We start from the raw sequence: 26,517 nt of genomic DNA on the forward strand, positions 1-26,517 counted from the left end.
TTACCTATGAGCATAGAATATTTTTCCATTTATTTGTGTCCTCATATTTTTCATCATTGCATTATATTTTTCAGTGTACAGGTCTTTTACCTCCCTAAATTTATTCCTGTTTTATTGACTTTCATCCTATTGTAAATGAGATTGTTTAATTTCTTTTTCAGACATTTCATTGTTAGTATATAGAAATGCAACTGATTTTTATGTGTTGATTTTATATCCTGCCACTTTACTGAATTTATCTATTCTCACAGTTTTTTGGTGGAGCCTTCAGGGTTTTCTATATATAATATCCTCTATAAATAGTTGACAGTATTACTTCTTCCTTTTCAATCTAGATGCCTTTTATTGCTTTTGCTCTGGCTACGACTTAAAGTACTAAGTTGCATGGGAGTGGTGAGAGTAGGCACCCTTGTCTTGTTCATGATCTTGGAGGAAAAGCTTTCAATCTATAACCAATTCAGTACTGGTGAACTGTAGGCTTGTCATATGGCCTTTATTATGTTGAGGTATGCTCATTCTATTACCAGTTCACTGAGTTTTTTATCACAAATGGATGTTGAATTTTGTCAGATGAATCCCACTTATTCGTGGCACATGATCCTTTTAATGTACTGTTTAATTTAGTTTGCTAGTATTTTGTTGAGAGTTTTTGCATCTAAATTCATTGGTGATAATGGCCTATGGTATTTTTTTTTTTTTAAATGCTTTTTTTTAGATTTTATTTATTTATTTGACAGAGAGACACAGCGAGAGAGGGAACACAAGCAGGGGGAGTGGGAGAGAGAGAAGCAGGCTTCCCGCAGAGCAGGGAGCCCGATGCGGGACTCTATCCCAGGACCCTGGGATCATGATCTGAGCCGAAGGCAGACGCTTAACGACTGAGCCACCCAGGCGCCCCTGGCCTATGGTATTCTTGTAGTGTCTTGTCTGGCTTTGGCATCAGGGTAATGATGGCTTGGTAAAGAGTTCGGTCGTGTTCCCTCCTCTTCAGTCTTTAAGAGTTTGAGGAAAATTGATGTTAATTCTTCTTTAAATGTTTGGTTACCCAGTGAAACCATCTGGTCTTGGCTTTGGGCAATTTTTGATTACTGATTAAACTTCAGTGCTCTATTGGTGTGTTCAGATTTTTCATGATTTGGTCTCTAAGTTGTGTGTTTCTAGGAATTTATCCATTTCTTCTAGGTTGTCCAATTTGTTGGTGTGTGTATATATATGTGTATATATATATAGAGAGAGAGAGAGTTCAGAGTAGTCTCTTGTGACCCTCTGTCATCAGTGGTAGCATTTGTAATGTGTCCTCTTTGATTTCAGATTCTGAGTGTTCTCTCTTTACCTAAGAGGTGATCATTTTTTTTTTTTTTCTTTCCAAATCTGCCTCTTAGTTTCATGATTCCCCCCCATTTTTAAAAATATTTTCTATTATATTTCTGTTCTAATCTTTATTATTTCTTTAACTTTGGGCTTAGTTTATTCTTTCTCCAGTTCCTTGAGCTATAAAGCCAGCTTGTTAATTTGGGATATTTCTTTTAAGGATTTATTTATTTTGGGGTGGGGGAGAGAGAAAGTGCACACATTCACACACACGTGTGAGTGGTGGGAGGGACAGAGGGGAAGAGAGAGAATCCTCAAGCTGACTCCCTGCTGAGTACAGAGCTGGATGCTCTGAGATCATGACCTGAGCCCAACCAAGAGTCGGCTGCTCAATGACTGAGCCACCCAGGTGCCCTAATCTGGGATATTTCTTGTTTAATGTAGGCATTTGTTGCTGTAAACTTGGCTCATAGTGCTGCTTTTGCTGTATCTTACTGGTATCTGTATGTTGTGGTTTTGTTTTCATTTGTCTTCGGGTATTTTTTCCTTTTTCATTTCTTCTTTGTCCCATTGATTGTGCAAGATGGTATTGTTAAATTTCCACATATTCGAATTTTCCAGCTTTCCTCTTGTTACTGTTTTCTAGTGTCTCACCATTATGATCAGAAAGGATACTTGATAAGATTATCTTGTTGAATTTTGAGGCTTGTTTTGTGGCCTAACATATGCTAAATCCTGAAAATGTTCCATGTGTACTTGAGAAGAATTAGTATTTTGCTACTCATGGATGGTAGACTTTGTATATATCTATTCTATAGTATTCAAATTTGCTCTTTCCTGACAAATTCTGTCTGGATGATAGTGTGGGGTATTATATTGTCCAACTATTGTATTGTGGTTAATTTCTCCTTAGTTCTGTAATATCTACTGGATATAATTAGGTTCTCAGATGTTGGGTACATAAATATTTAGAATTGTTTTTAGCTTCTTGATGAATTGACTCCTTTGTCATTACATAATCATCTTTTGTGAGCATTTTTAGCTAAAGTCTATTTTTTCCGGATAAAACTGATTTTTTTTTTTTTTTAAATTTGAGAGCAAGAGATCGTGCACATGCGTGAGTTGGGAGAGGGAGAAGCAGACTCCCTGCTGAATAGGGAGCTTCGATGTGGGGCTTGATCCCAGGACCCTGGGACCTATGACCTGAGCTGAAGGCAGATGCTTAAGTGACTGAGCCACACAGGTGCCCCAAAAGTGATTTCTTTTGATTACCATTTGTTTGGAATATATTTTTCCATTCCTTTACTCTCAGCCTATGTATGCCCTTATAGCTAAAGTGATTCTCTTGTAGGCAGCATATCATTGGATCTTTTTAAGATTCATTCAGCCATTTTGTGTCTTTTGGGAGAATTTTATCCATTTATGTTTATTGAGATGGACTTACTATTGCCATTGTAATAGTTTTCTTTTAGATCCTTTTGTTCTTTCATTGTGGTGGTCTTTTGTGAGTGACTTTTTGTGGCAGCATGTTATGAATACCTTATAACCTTGTAGTACTATACAAAAGATTTTCCCTTATGGTTACCACGAGGCTTATATTAAATATCTTAGAGTTAAAATATCCTGCTTTAGGGGCGCCTGGGTGGCTCAGTCAGTTAAGTGGCTGCTTTAGGCTCAGGTCATGATCCCTGGGTCCTGGGATCGAATCCCACATCGGGCTTCCTGCTCAGCAGAGAGCCTGCTTCTCCCTCTCCCTCTGCCTGCTGCTCTGCCTACTTGTGCTTTCTATCTCTGTTAAGTAAAATCTTAAAAAAAAACAAAAACACCCTGCTTTATGCTGACAATTTCAATAGCACAAAAACTTTATACTATTTCTTTTAGGTTGTGAATGTTACAGTTGACATTTCTTTTAGTATTGTGTATCAATAACACATTGTAGTTATAATTCATAGGTTTATTAGCTTTTTAAAACTAGCATTATAAGTGACTTACAAAATCAGAATTTAACTTTTTTTAATTGAGTTTTATATTTTCCTCTATTTTGTGGTGATCAGTGTCCTTTTATTTCCCTTGAGAATGTCTTTTAGCATTTCTTGTAAGGCAGGTTACTGGTGATGAACTCTTTTGTTTTGGGAAAGTCGTATCTCTCCTTTATTTCTGAAGGATACCTTTGCTGGATATAGTATTGTTGACTTTTTTCTTTCAGCACTTTGAATGTTTCACTCATTTGGCCTGTAAAGTGTCTGTTGGGTAATCTGCTAATAGTCTTAGGGGGCTATCATTTGTGACTAGTCCCTTTTTCTCTTTATGCTTTCAAAATTCTCTTTGTGTGCGACTTCTGGCATTTAATTATAATGTGTCTCAGTGTAGCCCTTTTTGGGTTCAACCTATTTGGAAGCCCTTGGACGTTTTGAATCTGGATGTCTATTTCTCACCCCAAGTTAGGGAGTTTTCAGCCTTTATCACTTTAGACTTTCTGTACCTTTTTTTTCCTCTGGAAATTTCTACAATGGATATTTAGTTTCTCTTGTTGGTGTCCCATAGACATTTTTTTTATTTTCGTTTTGCTCCTTTGACCAGATGATTTTACATGACTTATATTTGAATACCTTGACTTTTTTTTTTTGACGGTTTGTTTTTTTGAACTCATTTTGCTCATACTATCTTCTAATTTCATTTAGTTATCTATATTGTTTTAAAACTCTTCAAAGAAGATTATTTGTAATTTTTTGTCAGCTGATAGACTTTTATTTTTTTTAGGATCAGTTACTGGAACTTGTTTCCTTTATGTGTCCTGTTTACTTGATTTTAATACTGTCCTTACCATCTCTTCAATCAGGGGCATGCTTCAGCTTTATTCCTGGTTTCTGGGATTTTCACAGTGCTATCTTGCCTATGGATAGTTAATGGCCTTTGTGGAGGGTATTGAATTTGGAAATGACCTATGTTGCCATCTTGTTGACCTCCCCTTTCGGTCATATTCTTTTAAACGAAACAAAAAATTCCTCACAAAACTGCTCCTTTCTTAATTCTCTCTCAGAAGCCCACACTGAGATCTGGGAATCCTTCTTGATCCCCCTCAGTCATTGGTCACATCCATTCATTTCTGTTGGTAATAGGTCCTGATTTTATTTCTTCTCTGTTGAAGGTTTCATTACCTCTTCCCTGGGCTATTGCACTGGCCTTCCATCCACCCTTCCATGCCTCTGCTGGAGAACTCTTATTCACACTTTAAATCCTGGCCCAAACATGACTTTTCTTTGACACTTTCCTATGTTCTATCAGACCTAGCACTCATTAAACCTGCTTCTCACAGCTGCTTGTAGGTAAATCCCTTGTAGAACTTATCCTTTGTTATTTCGATAGGTCTTCCCCACTAGATTAAATTCATGCAGCATCATCCAACCGGTTTATATTAAACAATTTCCTGTTAAATGCATGGTCCTAACCTTTAAGATTTCTAAGATACCACAATTCTTTTTACCTGCAATTCTGTTTGGATGGAAATTAGCTTTAATGGCCAGTTTTCCCAGTTACACAAAAACATTAAAATAATGAATAGGAGGAGAGATTTCATGCATTCATCCCTTCCTGTTTGTTTTGATTTCTCACTTCTCTCTGAAAGAATGAAAGCTATGCAAGAAAGGTCACCTATTTAGATGTGATCATTAACAGGCATTAAATGAGTGCCAATGATAAAATTATTCTGACAAAGTTTTTAAAGTCTGGACTTCCTGTCATCATTTGTAAGTATGGAAGAAAAATGGTTCCTAAATTGCACAGAGTACATAAGTATGAATAGTGATGCCCTAATCTTCTCTTGGGAAGATGTTAGCTTTATCTAATATGGGAAAGCGCAATTTATAAAATGCTATCATTATCTCTTAAGTATGTGCTTTAGGTGTCTACTGGTATTAAGAGCTTAGATGACCTGTTTAATACATATATCAGCTTTTAGTGTGGGGAAACCTAGATAATAGTAAAGGCATTTACAATTTGACTTTTGAAACTATTTTCATTGTGTAATGTTGAAAGATGCTTTTTTAAATAGGATATTTCAAGTATACAAAAAATAGAACATAACAAACACCACCACAGATATCATTGAAGTGCCTTGTATGCTCATAATTCCATTCTTCTTCCTTAATTCCCAAAGGTGAACAATACCCTGAATCTGATGGTTTCATTCCTATGTTAAACTTTTTCTGCATAATAATGACCAATGTACAGAAATTTTTCTCTTAACCATTTGATGGTAGGTCGCTGACTTCATGTTCCCTAATCTCCTAACTCTTTAGTATTAGTCCCTTCAAATAAGGACATCCTCCTACATAACCACAATACAACCACCCAAATCAGAAAGTTAACAGTGATCAGTTTCTATCAACTAATCCTCAGACCCTGTTCAGGTTTTATCTGTAGTACCAAAAATGGTCTTTGTAGGAAAAGAGTTTAATTTTGAATTATGTGTTTCATTCAGCTGTCTGGTTTTTTAAATCTCCTTCATTTGGGAATAGTCTTCAGTCTTTCCTTGTATTCTATAAGTTGGAAATTTTTGAAGATTCCACTTGGTTAATTTGTACAATGTCCCTGAGTTTGCATTAGTACCATAAAACTTTGTAATTTTAAGTCTGTTAATTGTAAACAGGTTACCTCCTCCTTTAATTCATTTTTTAATGATCATAAGTTTGAACATCTCACACATTTATTGGCCTTTTGGTTTATTCCTTCATAAATTTGTTCATATCTTTTGCCTGTTTTGTTACTGGGAGGTTTTTTTTTTTTTTTTAATATTGATTTGTAGAATTTGTCACTATTTGGACTAATGCTCATGTCTGTCTGCTAGCTGTAAAGCATCTTGTCCCAGTCTGGGTCTTGTCTTTTTACTTTAGGGGTAGATGGATTAAAGTACAGAACTAAAAAATTCCATGTGGTCCAATTTATCCATCTCTTTATGGTCTTGGCTTTTTGTATATTTAAAAAATCCTTCTCGATCCTGACATCATAAATCTGTTCTGTATTTCAGGATTCTATATCTTTATTTCTGTAAAATATGGATGCAGTTTTTTTTTCCTACATGGATTAACTGTTTTTTCTGGCAGCATTGATTTAATAGTCATTGTTATCCTTCATTTATCATACCTCCACTGGTAAACATCAAGTTCCTGAACATATGTGGGTTTATTTTGGAGGTTTGATTCTGTCCATTAGTCTATTTGTCTAGCTCTCATTTACATCCATTGTCTTAATTACTATAGCTGTATAATAAGCCTTATTATCTAAGACCCTCCCTCTATTCAAAATCATCTTGACTATTCTTGAGCCTTTGTGTTTTTGTATTAATTTTAGAATCAAGTTCTATTATAAACCCTGTTGGGATCTTGATTGGAATTGCAGTGAATTTATTGATTTAGGCAAAATGGATACTTTTGTGATAATTTTTCCCATCTGTGACTATTGTGTATGTTATCTCTAGATTTTTTGGTTCCTAAAACAGTAGAAATTTATGGTTTTTCTCCCTAGGGGCATTGCACATCTATTAGGTTTATTCTTTATTTCTAATATGTAACCATCTTTAAATTTTTTTTTGTTTTGTTTTTTACTGAGAATATTGTCAATTTTTGTTCATGAATTTTGCTATCTGGTAGTGTTACCGGATTCTCATTTTTATATGTAGATTCCTTCATGTTTGGTTTTTTTGGGGGGGGGGGTCCTATCAGAGTATCTGTGAAAAACTTACGTTTCTTCTTTTCTTTTTCATTGTACAGAGTAGAATTGTACAATAAAAGTTAAAACTGTCTTCTTGAAAGTGGTGAATATTTTTCAAATCTGAGATTTCACTCCAAACATAATAAACTCTGAATTAGGGGAATTGAGAAGCTGCTCTTAGTTCTATGTACTCCAGCTTAAGTCCTCTTCTGCCCCCAAATAAGTGCTCCACCCTCTTAAAAAAAAAAAAAAAAAAGTCCTCTTCTGCCTCCAAAATGAAGATGAAACACAATCTGTTCCATAAAACTTTTTCTAAAAACCCTAGTTAAGAGTTAATATGTTCTATTTTTCTCTCCCTAAAGTATTTAGTGAAGGACTTTTTCATTTTACATTTTAGTTACTTGAGTTATGGCTAGTTCCTCACTAGACTGGCCTTCCAATAGGGTAGATTCTTGATCCTGCTAATTTTTTTTTTTTTTAACTGCATGTATTCTCCATTACTGATTAAATGAGTGACTCTGATATTTGTTTTACTTGTTGATTCATTAGAACTATAAGAACTTCTTTAATGAGAACTTTGATATGAGAATTTTTTCTGAGAAGTGTATTTTAGTGGACTGTGGATATTCAACTTTACTCATCTTTGTCTCCATAGTGCCTTTACAGTACATATTGCATGTATTGTCAAGTGAGCTGATCTTTTTTTTTCTGCCTTGGTAAACACTATGTTTAAGCAATCAAATGATAAAAATTAGTACACCTAGAGTTAAATATTGAGATGTCTTTTTATAATCAATTCAGATGTATTTGAAGCATAAAGTCCAGAGGAAGAAAAAAGAGCTCAGGTGAACTTATAAAATCGAATATGACCATGTACATATGTTTTGATACGTACTGTAATTGGTGGGAGGAGGGTTCATCTTGCTAACTTTTTACATTTTTAAAGACTTGAGAGAGCACGCACACGCCCAGGGGGAGGGCGGCAGCAGTGAGAGCACGCATGTGTGGGGGTGGCGGGGAGGGGCAGATGGAAGACAGAATCTCAGGCCGACTCTGGTGAGCAGGGAGCTCCATGTGGGGCTGGATCTCACGACCCTGAGATCATGACCCGAACCAAAACCAAGACTCAGTCTCTTAACCGACTGAGCCACCCAGGCGCCTCATCTTGCTAACTTTATTCCATGTTCCCACTCTTTGGGTACCTGTGAAGGACAGTTTTTCCTTTTTCTTTCCCTATCATTTTTTTTTTCTCCTTAATCCTTGGTTTTAAGGATGTATGCATGGCTATTTTTTTAGTCGGCTAAATGAATGCCTGTTGTTTTGAATGTGTAGGTGATCTCTTTACATAGGAGTGGAAATGAAAAGAGAAACCAAAGACTCTTTTGTGTTAATTCTGCTTATTGACTGCTATAATGTAGCAGTTAGTTAATTTCAAGTATTAGCATTCTTTACAAATCTGCTTTTCTATATCATGAGTGTTTATTTGTTAAAAACTTAAAAAGTATATTTAGGGTTGGTCAGATAAAATGAGAGTGATTGTGTGGGAATGGTTTGTTTTGATCTATTAATTGTCACCTTTTCCCTTTCCTTTAGGTAGAAATTGAAAAATTTAGGGAAAGGTGGTTTAAAAGCAATTCGAATAATCCAAATAGGAAGAGGAGGAGGAGGAAAAAGAGTATAGAAGTGTAAGGCAATTGTCAAGTTGATTCATGGGTTGTGTTTGTTGGGGTGGGGGGGATAATGTCAATGCCTAGTTGTTTCTCTTTAGAGACAGATAAATGAGAAAATAAATGATTTAGGAGCATTGGACTTTGCCTGGTGGGAGTTCGTTGAACTAATAAAATGGTTAGAGGAATTTTAAGAATAAATGTTAAAGTTTAGGCATACTCTTTCACCAATTAGGAAGTGTGCAAGTCTGTTCTTTCCCAGCTGTGAGGGCTTTTTCTCAGTCTTCTTTCATCTCTAGAAAAGTTGCCTTTTGTATGTTCAGTCCAATGACTATCCTTCATGTAATTGACGAAGAAATGGCTATTTGTTTAGAAAAGGTGAAAAGCAAATAAAAACTTTTATCACTAGCTGTGTTTTTACCTAAAAGATCACTTAACGATTGTTTGTGATTATAGGTGCTTAAGTATATGCTTGAACAGTTCCAGTAAGATAATATTTCAAAATAGTTGTGCAGCTCCCTGCATATTAATTTCATTTCTTGTCTATTCAGCTAAAACTTATATGGAAGAAAAGTGATGCTTGAGTTTCTTTTTTCCTTTGTTCTTTGATACTGGCTTTAGGACAAATTGAAATTTGGTTTCAAATTGAGATACTTTACACTTTGTGTAAGCTCCAGTTAGAGTATTTGGTCAAACATTTTATGTGAGTTCTTTGTCAGTCTCTGGATGAATGCTGTTTTTTGGCTTCTGTCCTGTTAATGAGCTAGCTGTCTGGATCCCTATTAATTTTAATGGGGACTGAGTAAAGATACTATGGATAGAACAGTGAAAATCCAACCTCACTGTTGGCAGAACCATATATATCTTCTCTATAATCACACTGATAAATAAAAAAGTTACTATAAAGGTGTATATATAAGAACATAGTAAAAAATGATTAAGAGATCAGCTATTCTGTAGCTTTAGCATATTTATGGACATGTTAAATATAAAGTAGTAATAAAGTTAATTCTGAGTTCTTTTTTCCAGGGCATATTTATCTCTTAAAGGTTTCCTAATTTTCTAATTTTTTCTAATTTTATGTAAACCTGACTTAAGAATGAAAAATTGCAGAACTAGATAGATTCAGTTAGTGGGCACTCTTTGAACGTATGTAATGATCTGGAATGAGATCATGAAATCTTTCACTTTATTTGGCACTAAACCATTCATGGTGGTAAACACTGCCTTAGTGTAGGGATAAACATTAGCAAGACCTTTTGACACGTGGTATGGAAGATGAATTCCAATGTGGTTAAGAACGGAACACTTTTAGAGGAAATACGGGTAAAATTGTGTTTATAGTTTGGTGGGCTCTGAAGTCTCAGGAGAACTAATTAGGGGATCTTGTGGACCTCTTAAAATGCTTAACCGATTTGCTGCTGTAGTGATAAAAATGTGAGCACAACAGAGACTGTTTCCAAGAACAATTCTCTTGGTTTTTAACCCGTGAAACAGAAGCCTTAATACGCTATTGAAATGAGAGGATTACTTTTGACGTAGGGCTTAATGTTTGGTTTTGATATTGCTGTGCTTCCAGTTTTTCCCTTCTGATACTATGCTTCTTGATCCACTTGGATGTTTGGATCTAGGACCATCCTGTCTTTCCACATAAATTTTCTAACCGGCCTGCCTCTGCCTGTCTGGAGAGTTTTTCCTCTCTGGGTGAATTACCTCACACCTGACCATCTTCAGCTTGCTGTCTGTACAGATGCGCTTAAATCTCCAAATAGTCAATCATTTTAAATTTAATCTGACTCTCCATGGTGTTAACTATCCCACTCAACTTGATGTATGTAAATTTAATGAGCATGCTGTCTTGTAAAATCCATATCCGTGAATGAAAATAGTGAGACTAATGTTTGTAACTTGGTGGAAAACATGTCCATTCTGTTTGCCGTTCTTTGCTTGATTGCTCCTTAGTGCTCTAACTAGTGGCATGTATGTGCAGGAGTATTAAGATTGTATCTGCCCCCCCCCTTCAGTTTTGCCAAGAAAATGTAGAATATATTTATTTTTACCAGTATTTTATCAGTCTGGGATGGAGTCAAGGTGTGTGACTTGCTTGTTGGTGGGAACTAATGACCCCATCCAGCACACAGGCAGAATCCTTTGCAGTAGCTTAAAAGCTGCTGACTTACTATGTTCCTTGGACCTGGTTTCCAGATCAGGGCTGCTATTGACACCTAGGGTGTCCGCGTGCAATTTAGAAAAAGGTGTATCCCTCATTCCTCTGGGTGGACACAGTGCATCACAGAAGCGGATGCAGTTTGAGGGAGGCCTGGAGGATCTCTGCTCTGTTCACTCCTCCCCCAGATGCCACCCTTGTTCCAGGTCACGGAGCTTGTGGGTGGTTCTGCTCGTGCTTCCTGAAAGTGTCCTGGATTTCAGCTTGGCCGTATTGACCTGCATCAGTACTACTGCCCGAAGAATTTGTCTCTGGGGCTGGACCTTGTTTCCTTCACTGTTCTCAGCTAGGGATGTGAGTATTCTCTCTAGCTCCAGCTTCATCCTTCAGAAAGTTACCTTCATCTCATGGTTTGTCCCAGAATAGAGTTAGCAAATTCTGCTTGGGAACTTTTGTTAGGTCTTATTTCACAAACACCTGAAAGGAAATCCACTGTGGTCTCTGCACTGTGAAAATGGCAGTGAGTGTACAAAAAAAGGTCTTTTAAAAGTTACCCATGAAGGAGAATGAAGGAAGCCATATATAAAGGAGAGCTAGGGTTGAGGGAGGTTCTTTTTCCTTTTAATTTTAATCCATTAAGGATTAACATGTTTATATATTGAGACCCAACCAACTGAGAACAATTTAGTGAGACAGGATTGAAAAAGGACAATTGATACGCAGTGCCCTTTCAGGAGGTGAGAAGAACGAGGATCCAGAGCATAAATGAATGGAATTAGCTCTGGATGAATGCAAGAATTGATACAGAAAGATTAGTGTGCAAATAAATCGGTAATACAGGAAATGGGAAATTGAAAGCTTTCTTTTCACAGAGGAACTTGTAATTTGCTTACTGAAAATGATAGGTAAAAGTGGTAGTTTCATAGTTCTTAGGGAAGGGCAAGTTTGAAATAAGTACCTTAGGGACTGTGTGAAGGAAAAACTAATTGGCTTTTCTATAAATGTAGGAAGTGATGGATCATGGAATTAACCTGCTTTGGGAGAAAATGGTGGGGATCAAGAAACTGGAAGTTTTATTGAGGTCAAGACCATGGTGGTCTGGGAATAGGACAAGTGAAAAGAGATAATGGAGGTCAGAATAGGGTTGTGGGGATTATGATGATACTTGAGGTGGAACAGTTTTTAGATGATGAAAAGGTCTAGGTGTGGTCATGAAGGCTGTGGTTGAGAAAAGGGGAAGTAAAGACTGCTGGTGGTGGTGGGGAGGCTAAAGACTGGATGGCAAGGCATGGGATGGGAGAGGAGTCAACACAAGGTGCTGGTGATGTAAGTGGTAAGTCTCATAGTATTAGCCCCAAAGGATAATGGGATTTTAGATGATGGAGATAAGTACTATGGGAATAAGAATGAAGAGTTAAGATAGAACAGAGTTCAAATTTCAGCCATAGAACTATGGTCAACTGAAAATTTCCCTAAGCCTCCGTTTTCTCCTCAATGAAAAGAGACTAGTACATACCTCTAGTGGGTTATTAGTGATGATTAATGAAAGTGCTTATAAATGTTTAGCACCGTGCCTGGCCCAAGAACTTAACTGTTATTTAAGATGACAGGAATACTAAATCTTTGTGAAAATATGTAGGAAGAATTGTGGGAAGAATGAGGATGGTTTATAGAGCAGGTTTGGGATGAAAATGGGAAGAAATGTGAGCAACTTGGATTTGGTTTGGAGAGAATTCCAAAGGTTGCCTGACCTTTAGATTTGGAATGGAATTCTGATACCTGGGTCTTAACTCTCTTAGTAGCCTCGGATTTGTTTTGATAGTGGTTTCTTTACTTCCTTCCCCTCTGTCAAGTCTGTATTTATGTAGCCAAATACACAACAAATGCACAAAATTAAATAAATTAAAAAAATTTCTAAGAATGAGGAATGTTCCTTTTTCATTAACTAATTTTTATGGCAAAAATTTTATGAATATTTCAATTTAGTCTTACAAAAATTTGATTTTGAAACAATCTTAGATTTATAGAAGGGTTGCGAAAAGAGCACTGACCATTCTTGGATACCCTTCACCCAACTTCCTCAAATGTCAACATCTTCTGTAACTTGAATGCATTTATTAAAACTGAGACATTAACAATGGTACAATACTAAATTACTGAGGTTTTGCCAGTTTTTCTAACTCATGCTTTTTCTCTTCTAGGATCCAATCCAGGATCACACCTTGAGTTCAGATTAACATGTATCCTTAGTCTCCAGTCAGTGACATTACCTTATCTTTCATGACCTTGATACTTGAGAAGAATCCTTATTTTGTAGCGTGCCCCTCAATTAAGGTTTCTTTCCTGCAGTATTTTTTCTGCTTCTAAAATCTATCCTTAGTTCTAGTCAGATTCGCGTAGTAAAATAGCACAGTGGTTCAATTAAGGTATAGTTTTTAATTAGAAAGTAATTAACTAAAGGAAAATTAGGTCTTGATGTTGCAACTCCCAGTTTCCCCAGGCAAAACTGTTTCAACATGTATATGAAGGTAGCACTATAAATGAGTTACTTTATAATGTATATTAAGATATTAATAGAACATGAATCACAATACTCTTCACAGTTTTGATTTGATGACTGCTTAAGTATTTTTGAGATCTATTCAGCTAAATAGCCAACTAATAAATATCTGTAAGTGGGAAAACTATCTCCTATCCACTAAATATTAGCCTCAAATTACTCATCTTGTCTTTTGCAATTACATTTTTATGTATTTCCTGTTCAGTCTTTGATTTACAATTTTTAATGAATTACATACAAATATCTCAGCACATTGATACATTGAAGTAAACCACATTTCAGGGTTTTCTTAAAATCTGTACCTGCAGTATCATTTTGTACCTATGCAGTGTAGTAGATGTCCCAACCTACGTTTGAATGGAAGAATTGGTTAATACAGTGGTTTGTATTGCTTGTTGAGGCCATATATATGAGTTTCTGTATTATTCAGTTCTGCTTAGAAATAAACCTTATTATACAGCAAGTTATTTTCAAAAGGTATAGTGGGTGCTGTTGGTGCCCCTACAAGACCCCCTTTACCAGACTGGTGCATGCAAACCCCAGGTGATAGGTATTGGTTTCTGGTGGCTCACAGCTGCCCTATCCGGAGATTTGGCCTCTGGGAACTAGGATCCTGTAGCTAATTGGCTGACTGATTTGGAGGTGTCCAACTGCCCTCTCCCTCTTGGTAGTACTGGTAGCAGTGCAATTCAGGCTGAAGTAGTACTCTAGCTGAGGCAACATTTTCCAATGTCTCTTTCCCCTGCTCTGTCTTTTTTTTTTTTTTTTTTTCCCCATTCCCTTTCCTGAGTGTATCCCCTCCCTTAGTCTTCTGCACTAGAATCCCTGTCTTATACTCTACCTCTAGGGAACCTGACCTAAGACAGTAGAGATACTATATGATCATTTTGAGTAGATGTAAACTGAGTAACATAAAAATTGATAACTTGCTTTTAAGGGACATCTCTATTATAATTACCTGGAAATTACTGGGAATCTGGGCTCCAGTTTCTTGAGTTTCGAATAGCCAGCTATCCCTGAAAAGTCATCCGATTTCTGTGAGCCTGTATTTTCTGTTCTTTAATTCATGGAGTTTAATTCATGGAGTTTAGATGATGTGATACTCAAATTCTCACGTTGAAGATTTTCCCTTAAGGCAGGGGTTATTAGATGAAGATGCTAGGCTCCTCCTGATCCTCCCTCCCCCCACTCCAGTTTCTTGGATAGCCTTCAGAGATGCTTAGCTTAGCTCCTCTGGAATTAAACAATAGAGAGTGACCACGTGTGAGTTACATGCCTAATGAGAAGGGTCCGTGGTACTGTGTAGCTGATTCCAAACTTCTTAGTGTCCTTTCTTCTTGTTTCCTTTTTGCTTTTAAACTGATACTGTCATGAGCGAGTGCTGTATTTAGACAAGAGAGGTGGGATAAGGCAGAGGAAGGAGGTTGGGAGAACTCTGGGTTTCTTCCTTAATTCCAAATATGCCGCTTTTGTGTATGAGCTCCTGTCATCTTGAATATCCCTTTCCAAAAAGAAAGCAGATTTTCTAGTTTTTTTCATATTCTGTATTTACTACATATTTTAATTTGCTGGTTAAAGAGGCTGGGTCATGTTTGGCCATTGGACAGAAAAAAAATACAGTTAATAATTTAATACAGAGGTTCTCAGTACTCTTACATCCCTTGCCTTTTTAGAACAACTACTCCATTACTTTCCCCATAACTTCCCCCATTACTTTTTTCTAGTGAAATTCTTTATAGGTAATAGAAGCTATCTACACTCATAATTTAAAAAATCCATTTAATGCCTTACTGTACTGTATGGAACAACCACATACATTTCAATATAAGCAGTTGGCCATGACTGCTCAGGAAGGTACAATAAAGTCATTCTTGAATCTTTGCCTCACGTGAGTACAACAGCTTTGGTGCCGGTCGACATAGCTGTGCTATTCTGGTGATTCAGATACCACCACCAAGGTTTTCCTGGGATACCCAAAATTCAAAAATAGAGCACAATTGATGGTAAAGCTTATTTAAAACAAAAACAGAAAGCCCAGTGTAACTATAACTTGCAGAGTAGTTGGATTCTTAGAAAAATCAGTGTGTATTAAAACCGCACAATGCAAAGTATTTAATCAGTAACAATTTATATTTTAATTCCATTTTACATTTAATTCTCTTGAATTAGTCAAGGCTTAGGAGTTTTTTAAATTTTATTTTTTTTAGGATTTGTGCATCTCTCTGTGGGACACAGGACAGTTTCTTATTGGGTAGGATTAAGAATGCCTAGCACACCTTAATAAATGCTGGGAGCATCATCTCAGTCATTGACAACCAAAATATCCCAAGACAATTTTAAAATCCTAAGTGGTGGTAAGGCCTATTGAGAGTTCCTGGCTTAAAGAAAAAAGGGGGGGGGGTGGTAACAAAACAAACGATTATTCACATAATAGGATATTTCTAACCTGAACAGCCAGGAGTGACATTACTAATTACTACCTTTTATTAGTATCAAGTGGAACAACTTCTAAAATCTTAAATATTTATATCAAGGTAAAATGAAGGAAATTTTGACTTTTAAGTGCTTGAAGGGATTAGTAGTCAAAAACTGAGTAAGCTAAAGGCATAAACTACAGTGTCTTATGAATTGTAGCACTCTTATAAAACTTAGAATAAATGTAACCTGCTGGGCTCCACAGGTGATCCAAAGTTCTGATTTTTATACACCTGTTTCTGAGTAGCTGTGGAGTTGGTATACATTCAAGTGTGTTATATTGCATATCACAAATGACCAAGGGCTAATATTTGAGGAAATCCATTTGAGCTGCCCTTCAGTCATTTTTGTCTCCCCTGTAGGCTCCTTTTCCTTTGCCAGAGCAGCCTCTAAATAAAGCAACTTAACTGGTAGCAATTTCCACATTTAAGTGGATATTCTTGACTTGTATTTTTAGTTAGAATGAGACCTGTAGCAAGATCTAGGTTACTTAAACCTTTATTTTGATTGATGCTGTTGAGCAATGTTAGATTTTTGGGTGGTACCTCTTTTTATGAGTGCAACTTTTAGGTGATATAGAACACAGAATAAGTAGCTAAAGGATATTTTTGATACGGGTAGAGAAGAGACAACTATAGAATGCTTTGCCTTTTGCTAGGATCTATATCAGGTATTTGATCATAGGAGCTTGTAGCTACACCATCTGGAAAGTGGTTGGCTTATTTACCTTTTAATTTTTATGATACATGGAGCAGCTCTTTCAGAAATCGTGCAAGATAGCTTCAGGTACAGCTGTTGGTTAAAAAACAAACACCTCTAGGTGTGTGTGTGTGTGTGTGTATTTAAATTGTGAATCTGGATGACCTTATGAAAGGTAGAAATCTAAGTGTCTAATTATCTGTAGTGGTGAGAATGTAATTTTACTAGCCCGCTGTGAATTTAAAAAGATTTTCTGGTAAATGTTTTACCTGTTAAAATGATCTAGAACATGTTTTTGTCTGTATCTCCTGCTCTTTCTTCTTTTCTCCAGGCAGAACTACACGTAAATCATTCCAAAACAATTAATGCTGCTTTAGTCGCAAATTATTGATTTTTCTGTTCCTAGGGTATGTAGAATTGCTGCTCTACTTAGATTCTAAAATGAGGCCTTTTAATTGTGTTTTCCAGGAAGATATGAATTTAAATGAAGATAAGAAGGCACCATTGCGGGAAAAGGACTTCAGCATCAAAAAAGAAATGGTGATGCAGTACATTAATACTGCTTCCAAGACAGTAAGTAAAACTGTCAAGTTGAAAAATACTGCTGCACTGTGTGTGATAGTGTGGAAAACAATGCATTTGTCTAACGAAGTGCTTGTTTTTGGGCAACTGGAATCACAGGGCTTTTGAATGTATAAAGGCCACAAGTAGGATGTTTATTTAATTTAAAAATATTTCTCATACCTTCTAAAACTACTTTTGCTTTTTAGCCCCTGACATTGATGAGGAACATGGACTGGGTTGGTTTCCTCCAAGACTTCTTTCCTTGTTAGTGAATTAAGATGGCTATTGATCTCTGATGTCACTTATAAATTGGGATAATATTGATATTACAGAAAAGTAAGACTGATTTTACTTTACCTAAATCAGTTCACGTAATAGTGGCTGAGAGGCCTATCTTTACTGTGAGTTTCCCTACAGATAAAATGATCTCGTAACAAATTATAAATGTAGATGTTGAAAGGAGCATTAGGCCTCCATGTGGCTGCCAGTTTTCCAAAGAAACATGAAATATGTGGGTGGAAGTAATGAGTAAATGTCTAAGAGACCATGACTGGCACACAGAATCAATTACATTTATTTCATGGGACAACAGATGAACTTGACCAGTCCTACAGAAATTGAACTGATGGACTGGATGAAATCTACAAAATGGGAGCTAATGAAGAAGCAATCAGAAAGACAGTAGAAAATGAATTTAAAATAGAATTGGGTTGGAGAAAAACAACTAATACACTGCAGTTTTCACTGGATACTTTAAAGACCAAAATGTACGAAAATGTAAGTTACTTATACTTAAGCTCCATTTATCTACTAGACCAGTCAGTGACTTGGAGGCTTTTCTTTTGGAAGACAGACTCAAGTGATGTTTAATTTTTAAATATGCCTCATGTTAGGCAGTTTGATGTTGAGTTTTAGAAGTCACTGAGTACTGTACTTTTTCTGGCTCCTTACGTAGATGGGCTTTTCTGCTATTGCTTTTTGACCCTAATGCTCCCTGGATATCACAAATGAGCATTAGGGACTTAAGAGTCAGAGTGCTTGTGTTGTGGATCAACTTATCCCTTTGATATTGGGCATCTTATTTTACCTCTATGATTCTCAACGTCCTCATCCCTAAGATGGGACTAATATTTATATCATAGGCTTGTTGTTAGAATTTGTTTATGGAGCACCTGGCTGGCTCAGTTGGTTAAGTGTCTGCCTTTGGCTCAGGTCATGATCCTGGGGTCCTGGGATCGAGTCCCATGGGCTCCCTGCTCGGCGGGGAGCCTGCTTCCCCCCCCCTCCCCCCAGCCCCTGGCTTGTGCTCTCTCTCTCTCAAGTAAATAAAATACTAAAAATAATTTATTTCATGAGGGGAACAGAACAGGTTTTCTAACTGGTGGCTGCCTCTTGTGGTAGCAGTGGTGGTTGTTAGCAATTATTTTTTCTTTGTGATTTGTTTGTTCTTGCTGTTGAAATCTTTACACCGTAATTACTGATGAACATTGACTTATATTTTTGAAGATACAACTTGACCCTTAGTGAGTCTATATCACATTTATTCAGTGTCTGTATATCGGGCAATGTTACAGGCAATGGAGTTGGAGCACCAAGACGGTCAATCATTGTGGCTTATGGAGCAACATAGGACACACGTAACAGAAACACACAAACATACATGATAGGTGAAATGTGATGTGGAAAAAACATGGGTGTGGAGACGGTATAATTGTTTTCCTTTTTTAGTGAAGTATTGTTAACATGCAGTGTTACATTAGTTTCAGATGTACAATAGGATTCACTAGTTCTCAACATTACTCAGTGTTCATCACTGGTAAGTGTACTCTTAATCCCCTTTATCTATTTTACCTGTTTCCCTACCCCCTCCCTGTGATGTAACTGTTGCATGGAGTAATCAGGGATGACTCCCCTGTTAGAGATTTCAAATCCCAATGAGCATGAATTCACTGAATAAAATTACAAGAGATACTACATTAGTTAGAACTGGTTTAGAAAATGTTGGCATAATAGTGCATTTTAATTCTTGAATTTCAGATAATAAACAGACTTTTTAATAGAACAAACTGCTTTGAACTTCATTAGAGTGGATCTATTTCAGTTTGCATTCACTGATTTTAAGCTTTAATCCTCTAATCGTTTTGGACTGAGGTTGGAATTTATTTACTAGAATTAGATAATTAGATTATCAGGATTGAAATAGATTAGTTATCTAAAGTATGATTAAAGCATTCACTCATTTAATTAGTGTGTGGAGGATCATGGCTTTTCCTAGGAGGGTGCTGAATAATTTGGCAGATGGTTAACATTGTAGAAAGTTCAAGCTGACCAGTCATCTATTTTTGCTGTGGAAGTAGAAACACATTAACTCTTAAATACAGACTTTGTCATACCAGTGTATTGAGGTTAATGAGTACAAAAAAAGCTTCTCTGAGGAAAAACCATCAAAATTCATAGATGGGTTGTTCTAGAGAGCATGGGGGGTGTCTGTGTCAGATAAACTTTTGTTATAAATTTAGCCTTAGACTTTGCTTTCAGATTCTCTTTTGTGGGGAAGCATTAATATTTTTGAAATTAGCACTGATGCCTGCAGGTGGTAATTTGAAAATGCTTTAGAAATATTAACCCTCAAACCAGCCCTAAAGTAGCTAAGCTGGGTTTTTGGAATAGGGAGGAAAAATAACAAATCATCAATCAAGCTAGGTTATTTCTAAGATCTTAAGTTTGTTTAGGTAGCCCAATAGTAATGCTTATTTTTTTGTTGTTGTTGTTAGAAAAGATTAACTTTTTTTTTAAAGCCAAGAGCCTTATTATAGAGGCTGCAAATGCCAGAGTCACATTTTTCCAACCTCCTACGGCATGGGTATGTGATCCAGGTTTAGCCGGTACTGTCTGCTGGGGGCTTCTGAGGAAGGTTTCCCTCCCTCATAAAAAGATCCAGAGCAGAAGACCACTTTTTTTTCCTGTTACTTGACATGGTTGAGAGAGGGTGTGGGATGCTTGGCACATGACTTCTTAGAGCTGCTGCTCTGGCCTTGTACAGTCCTGCCTCCAGATTCTTCCATCACGTGAGGTGATGCATATTCTTATTTAAACTACTAGAAGTTGGGATTTTGCTTTGCTGTTGTGCACATCTGGCTGGGCCCTCCTGATAGCCTCCCGATAGCCTTTTTCTATGCAGGGTCTCTATTTCTAATTCACTCTGGAAATTACTCCCCTCATCAAGTAATACTCCGTGTAGATGAGAGTGGGTACTACAAGGCCAAGTTGCCATTTCTTGCCTCAGATGCTCCTGGAGGTCTGCTAGCTTCCTTGGACTTTGTTTTCAGCTTTTGTCTTTCCTAGTCATTTGAGACCACAGACAACTGATTGCAAGGCTCCTCTGAGGCATTATTGGAGAAGTTTGGTTAGTGTTGGACTATACTCCTTCAACCCTTAAGTATTTCTGTAGTTCTTGCTTAGACTTCTTTAGTAAGAAATAAATACCAAATATTAGAACAGAACTTTAAAAGGCACATAGAAAGTTTAACAAGTTTTTTAAACAATGTGATAAAATGAGTCTACATGGAGTTTGTAAATGTAGGATTGTAGGTTCTCATGTGTATGTGTACACGTGTATATGTAGTGTATTTTGAAAGGTATTACCAGGTACTTCTTGTCCTAGCCCAGTAGGGCATGACGTTCAAGTATGGAGGACGTGGTTTTGTCCAGTGTTGTCCATCTAGGCATATCCTGATCAGGAAAGCATTGTTTTGGGAAAATACTAATGATGTTCAGATTTGTATATTTTTCCCTAGGCAGAAAACCTAGAGCTCATTTCTTTTAGCCCTGATTTGTTAAAATTGTATTATTAGTGGGGGCATTTTCATACCTTTCAGTCTTATTTTTTTGGGGGGGGGCGTTCATTTTCATCTGTTAATTTTGGAAAACATTGTCAGATACGCATAAATCAAGTTCTTGTTGTCTCACTTTTTGTTGTTATTAAAAGGTTTATATTTTAACCACTGGAAACATAGCTGAACGAGACAGTTTTATACATTCTTGCTAGTTAAAGTTAACATGGATTATTTTTTGGCTTCTATTTCAGGTTAGGGATTTGATCCAAGCACACTTGTAACATAAAACCTTAGTAAAAATTTGTGGCTGGTACTGGGTATTAGACGCTTACCTATTTATCAACAATGCCCTTGCTTACGGTATTTTGTTGGTCTGTCTCCAGGTCTTGCTTGCTGACTAGGAGGAAATATCAGAGCCCCAGGGCAATGAACCAATTTCTGGTTAGGAGTATTTCTTAATAATCTAACTGGCACTTTAATTTCTGTTTCTGCCTATATAGGACAGGTTTTATTTATGTGCAATTAAACTGATCTTCCAACAGCTCAGATTCATCCGGCTTCACTGGGAGTTGTTTCAGGGTGGCACCAGTGGTGGGTACCGTGCTCCTGCTATTACTGTGCTGTGTTCTGGCTTAGGCAGGAGATGAACATGAAGAAACCAGTTGTCTTCATCTTTTTTTTTTTTTTTTTCCCCTTATAATAGGTTCAAATTAGAATTGTATATTTTTGGTCTTTTAAAAACCTTAAGGGCACCTGGGTGGCTCAGTCGGTTAGGCGTCTGCCTTCGGCTCAGGTCATGATCTCAGGGTCCTGGGATCAAGCCCCGCATCGGGCTCCTTGCTCAGCGTGGGGGAGTCTGCTTTTCCCTCTGCACCCCCCCTGCCCCCCCGCTGGCACGCGCACTCTTACCTGCAAATGAAATCTAAGAAAAACAACACTTTAAAGATACCTTTTTTTTTTTGATGTAGTTTTCCATGATTCATTGTTTGCATGTAACACCCAGTGCTCCATTCAATACGTGCCCTCTTTAATATCCATCACCAGGCTAACCCATCCCCCCCACCCCCTCCCCTCTAGAACCCTCAGTTTGTTTCTCAGAGCCCATAGTCTCTCATGGTTCGTCTCCCCCTCCAATTTCCCCCCCTTCATTCTTCCCCTCCTGCTATCTTCTTCTTTTTTTTCTTTAACATATAATGTATTATTAGTTTCAGAGGTACAGGTCTGTGATTCAACAGTCTTGCACAATTCACAGTGCTCACCATAGCACATACCCTCCCCAGTGTCTATCACCCAGCCACCCCATCCCTTCCACCCCCCACCACTCCAGCAACCCTCAGTTTGTTTCCTGAGATTAAGAATTCCTCATATCAGTGAGATCATACGATACATGTCTTTCTCCGATTAAGCAATATTTTAAAAGACTCACCAGATAAAGAAATAATGTTACTTACTGGTAAAACCTAGAATTTTAGAACCTGATGTGGTCCTTGATGCTTATACCAGTTGTTGCATTGGAGATCATCTGAGGTGTTTTTATCTTTTTCACTGAGTTTTGGTCTGAGATAATTTCCTCTGCTCATGCTTTTTAGATTTTGCAAGTGTAATTAAACTTATCATGACTGATAGCTGCAAAAGTGGTAAGAACTTTGAAAGTGCCAGAAAGAAGAGGCATGTGACTTGATGGAGAGGAAAGTGATGAGCAAATAGCCCTGTGGAATGAACCAATTGAAAGAAGAAACCGTTCTGAAGGAGTATGTGAAAATGAAAAAAATGCTATGTATCTATGGTTGCCTTTCAGTGAGTGAAGGGGAGAGGTAATTCATGAAATGAAGGGGGAAAGAGTGGACAGGAACAATGGCTCTCAACCTTGATACCCATTAGAATCTTCTGGAGAACTTAAAAAAAAACAAAACAAAACTCCGTGTCTGAGCCCTACCATTTAACAAGTCAGAATTCCTGCAGGTAGGGACCCAGGCACCCGTACTTTGTGAAGCTCTCTTGGTGATTCTAATGTATAATCAAGGATGAAAACTCTCCTGGGCTGTACAAGATGAGCCTCATCACTAGATGTCTTAATAATCTAACTGGCACTATAATTTCCATTTCTGCCTATATAGGACAGGTTGTTGAACTCATGTTCAACAAAAGACTAGGAGTTGATAGAATTTAAAAGCAAAGCATAGAGCGTATTTACAAATTAAGCCACTTAGTGTTTAAGGCTAGTTTGCATGTGCATCAGGTCAGAATGGGTGTTCCAGGGGCGTACTGTAGCTAAGAAATCCTGACGTTTGGCCACTTAACCTTCCCCTCTTCTATCTACTATAACAGATGGAAGAACTGGTCTGTTTTGGGAAAAGATGCCTGATAGGTCAGTATTAGTAAGGAAAAGAGTAAGCCTGGCTTAAAAGCTTCAGTGGACTGATTTGTCTTCCTAGTTGGTGGCTGTAAACTTAAAACCCTCAATTTAGTTTGGGCTTAGGTAGAATACATTCTATACATACTTAAATCCTTCATAGGTTAATCATCTTGATGTACAAAAATTCCTAATTAATTAATTCCTAATTTCATGCTTCCCTGACTTATTACCATTTCCTAACTGGTGCAGTATAATGATTTCTCCCCACTTCAAAGAAAATAGGGCTGGTATATCTTCTTACCTTCAATGTAATACAGAACTATTTCAAATCCTTTCAATATCAGAAAGCCTTCCAGGGATAGACCAGGTGAACTGGAACTCTATCCTTGGGATTCATTTGGAAGAAATAGTCCAAAAGTAAATTTAGATAACTAGATTGTTGACTGTTTCTTGTAACACTAGATTTTTTGGGGGGGGCGTAGGGGTAGGTTTTTTCTCTCCTTGGGGAAAGCTGTTCTATTACTCTCTGAGTTAAGTCATTTTCTGGCATGGTTTTTTGTAAAGAATGGCTTCATTATACCCATTTAGTAGACCTTTGTGTAGTTTATTTACAGTAGGTCTGAAATATATCTCAGGGCACCTCTGCATTTGGAGAATGTGTAAAGGCCTAGGGAGTGACATCCCCATGTTCTGCAGCTAGACCTAGAGACCAGGCTTTTTTTTTTTTTTCCAAGACCTTTTTATTATAAATTAGTTCTAGAAAAGACCAGAAACAAATATGTAGCTTAATGAATTATCATAAGGGAAACACCACCCAGGTCAATAAATGGAACCTTGCCAACCATCCTAGAAACCCCCCCTTTTTTTTAATTACTCCTAATCACTACCTTGACTTTTATAGGAGTCACTTCCTTGAGTTTCTTTATAGTTTAATTACCCAAAAGTACATCACCAGACACCATAATTCATGTTTCTGTTTAAAATTTGGAATGTCTTTAAAATTTTTTTTTTCTCTAATCTTCAGGAACCCCATCTATTTCTTTATTTTATCCAGGACAGTCTGGATTTTGCTGATTGCATAATCCTGTTTGTTTCATTTCCTGCAAAATGGCAGCTAGATCCAGAAGCTTGATCAGACTCAGATTTGATCCCTTTGGCAAGATAATAGGAAGTATTATGTTTTGTTGGCAGGAGGTTCTTTATGTCTGGTTTATAGAGAAAATTCTATAATTTCATTTCCATTTATTAGTTGGAATACTTTTTTTTTTTTCAGTCTTAGGTTTAATTCCAATATAGTTAAAATATAGTGTTGTATTAATTTCAGGTGTAAAGTACAGTGATTCAACACTTCCGTACAACACCTGGTGCCCGTCAAAAGTGCACTCCTTAATCCCCATCACCTATTTCACCTGTCCCCCCACCAATCTCCTCTGGTAACCATCAGTTCTCTATAGTTAAGAGTCTGTTTCTTGGTTTGTCTCTCTTTTTTTCTTTGCTCATTTGTTGTGTTTTTTAAATTCTACCTATGAGTGAAATTATATGCTATTTTTTTTTTGACTTGTTTCACTTAGTATTTATACTCTCTAGCTCCATCCATGTTGTTGCAAATGGCAAGATGTAATTCTTTTCTATGGTTGATTAATACTGCATTGTATTTATATACCAGCTTTTCTTTATCCATCCATCTGTTGATGGACACTTGGGCTGCTTCCATAATTTGGCTGTTGTAAATAATGCTGCTATAAACCTAGAGGTGCATGTATCCCTTTGAATTGGTGTTTGTGTATTTTGGGGGTAAATACCCAGTAGTTCAATTACTAGATAGTAGGGTGGGTCATTCCATTTTTAACTTTTTGAGGAACCTTCATACTGTTTTGCACGGTGGCTGCACCAGTTTGCATTCCCACCAACAGTGCACGAGGGTTCCTGTTTCTCTACATCCTTGCCAACACTTTTTTGTTGTGTTGATTTTTAGTCATTCTGGCAGGTGTGAGTTGATATCTCATTGTAGTTTTGATTCGTATTTCCCTGATGCTGAGTAATGTTGAGTATCTTCTCATGTGTCTGTTGGCCATGCATGTCTTCTTTGGAGAAATGTTTATTTATGTCTTCTGCCCATTTTTTAATGGGATCATTTGTTTTTGGGGTGTTACATAAGTTCCCTTTTGGATACCAACCCTTTATCAGGGTTTGTCTTTTCGTTGTGTTGATTGTTTCCTTTGCTGTGCGAAGCTTTTTATTTTGATGTAGTCCCAATAATTTATTTTTGCTTTTGTTTACCTTGTTCCAGGAGACCTATCTAGAAAAAAGTTGCTGTGTCTGACGTCAGAGAAATTACTGTCTGTGCTCTGTTCTAGGATTTTTATAGTTTCAGGTCTCACATTTAGGTCCTTAATCCATTTTGAATTTATCTTTGGAGATGGTGTAAGCCAGTTTTCTCAACACCATTTGTTGAAGAGACTTCTTCCCACTGCATATTCTTATTTGGAACACACAAAGAGACATTACCTCTCAAATACTGACTAGTTGATGATATAGGAAATTTAGGATAAATGCTTGATTCTTTTCCTTTCCAGTTTTCACTATACTGAATTGGTTTCCTCTCAACTTCTGAAGGTAACCAGTTATTTTTAATATTAAGATATGATCATTATAATTTATGCATTATAATTACTATTCTTAGTGAAGCTCAAATTGTCTCATTTTTGACCAGTTGGCTCCTAGGCATTTTGCCATGACCCTAGGAGTTTCAGAGTGTTTCATTCCTGTCTGGTAAGACATGATGATCAAGGTTCTTCTCTCACACTATGCCTGGAATCCATCCTTTCCTTCGGTGGGAAATGGTATTTCAAGAACAGTCTGGGTGTAAGGATGCTTATTGCTGGTGGATTAATCACTGGTTCCGGGCCTCTTCAGTGGAGAGCTAGCAAATGAAGAACATGGTGTGGATATATTCAAAAAAGTATTCTTTGGCGTGTGTGGTCTCCATGTGCTGTTGTTGGACTCTGTCTACATTGAGCGTAGAGCTGTTACACTTTCTGGTTCTTTCTAGTCCTCCTGTAGCCTTCCCTTCTATGAGTAACTGAATTTAGCCCTCCCCACCCCCACCCCCCGCCCCGCCTCTTTATTTCTGAGTAACTATTTTAAGGCTCTCCACCAGTCCTTAAGCAGAT

The 26,517-nt window shown here is 37.1% G+C and overlaps 1 protein-coding gene across 2 annotated transcripts in view; it reads left to right on the top strand.

The window, feature by feature from the left end:
* The window catches only part of DIAPH3 (diaphanous related formin 3), a 484,732-nt gene that overhangs the window by 52,249 nt on the left and 405,966 nt on the right, over positions 1–26,517 (top strand). For both annotated transcript variants that reach the window (XM_078070282.1, XM_078070281.1), the window contains one exon: positions 17,057–17,161. In XM_078070282.1, the coding sequence (XP_077926408.1) occupies positions 17,057–17,161 (105 nt within the window). The remainder of the gene's footprint in view (positions 1–17,056; positions 17,162–26,517) is intronic.

This window comes from Halichoerus grypus, chromosome 4 (assembly GCF_964656455.1).
Source record: "Halichoerus grypus chromosome 4, mHalGry1.hap1.1, whole genome shotgun sequence".
NCBI classification, from domain to species: Eukaryota; Metazoa; Chordata; class Mammalia; order Carnivora; family Phocidae; genus Halichoerus; species Halichoerus grypus.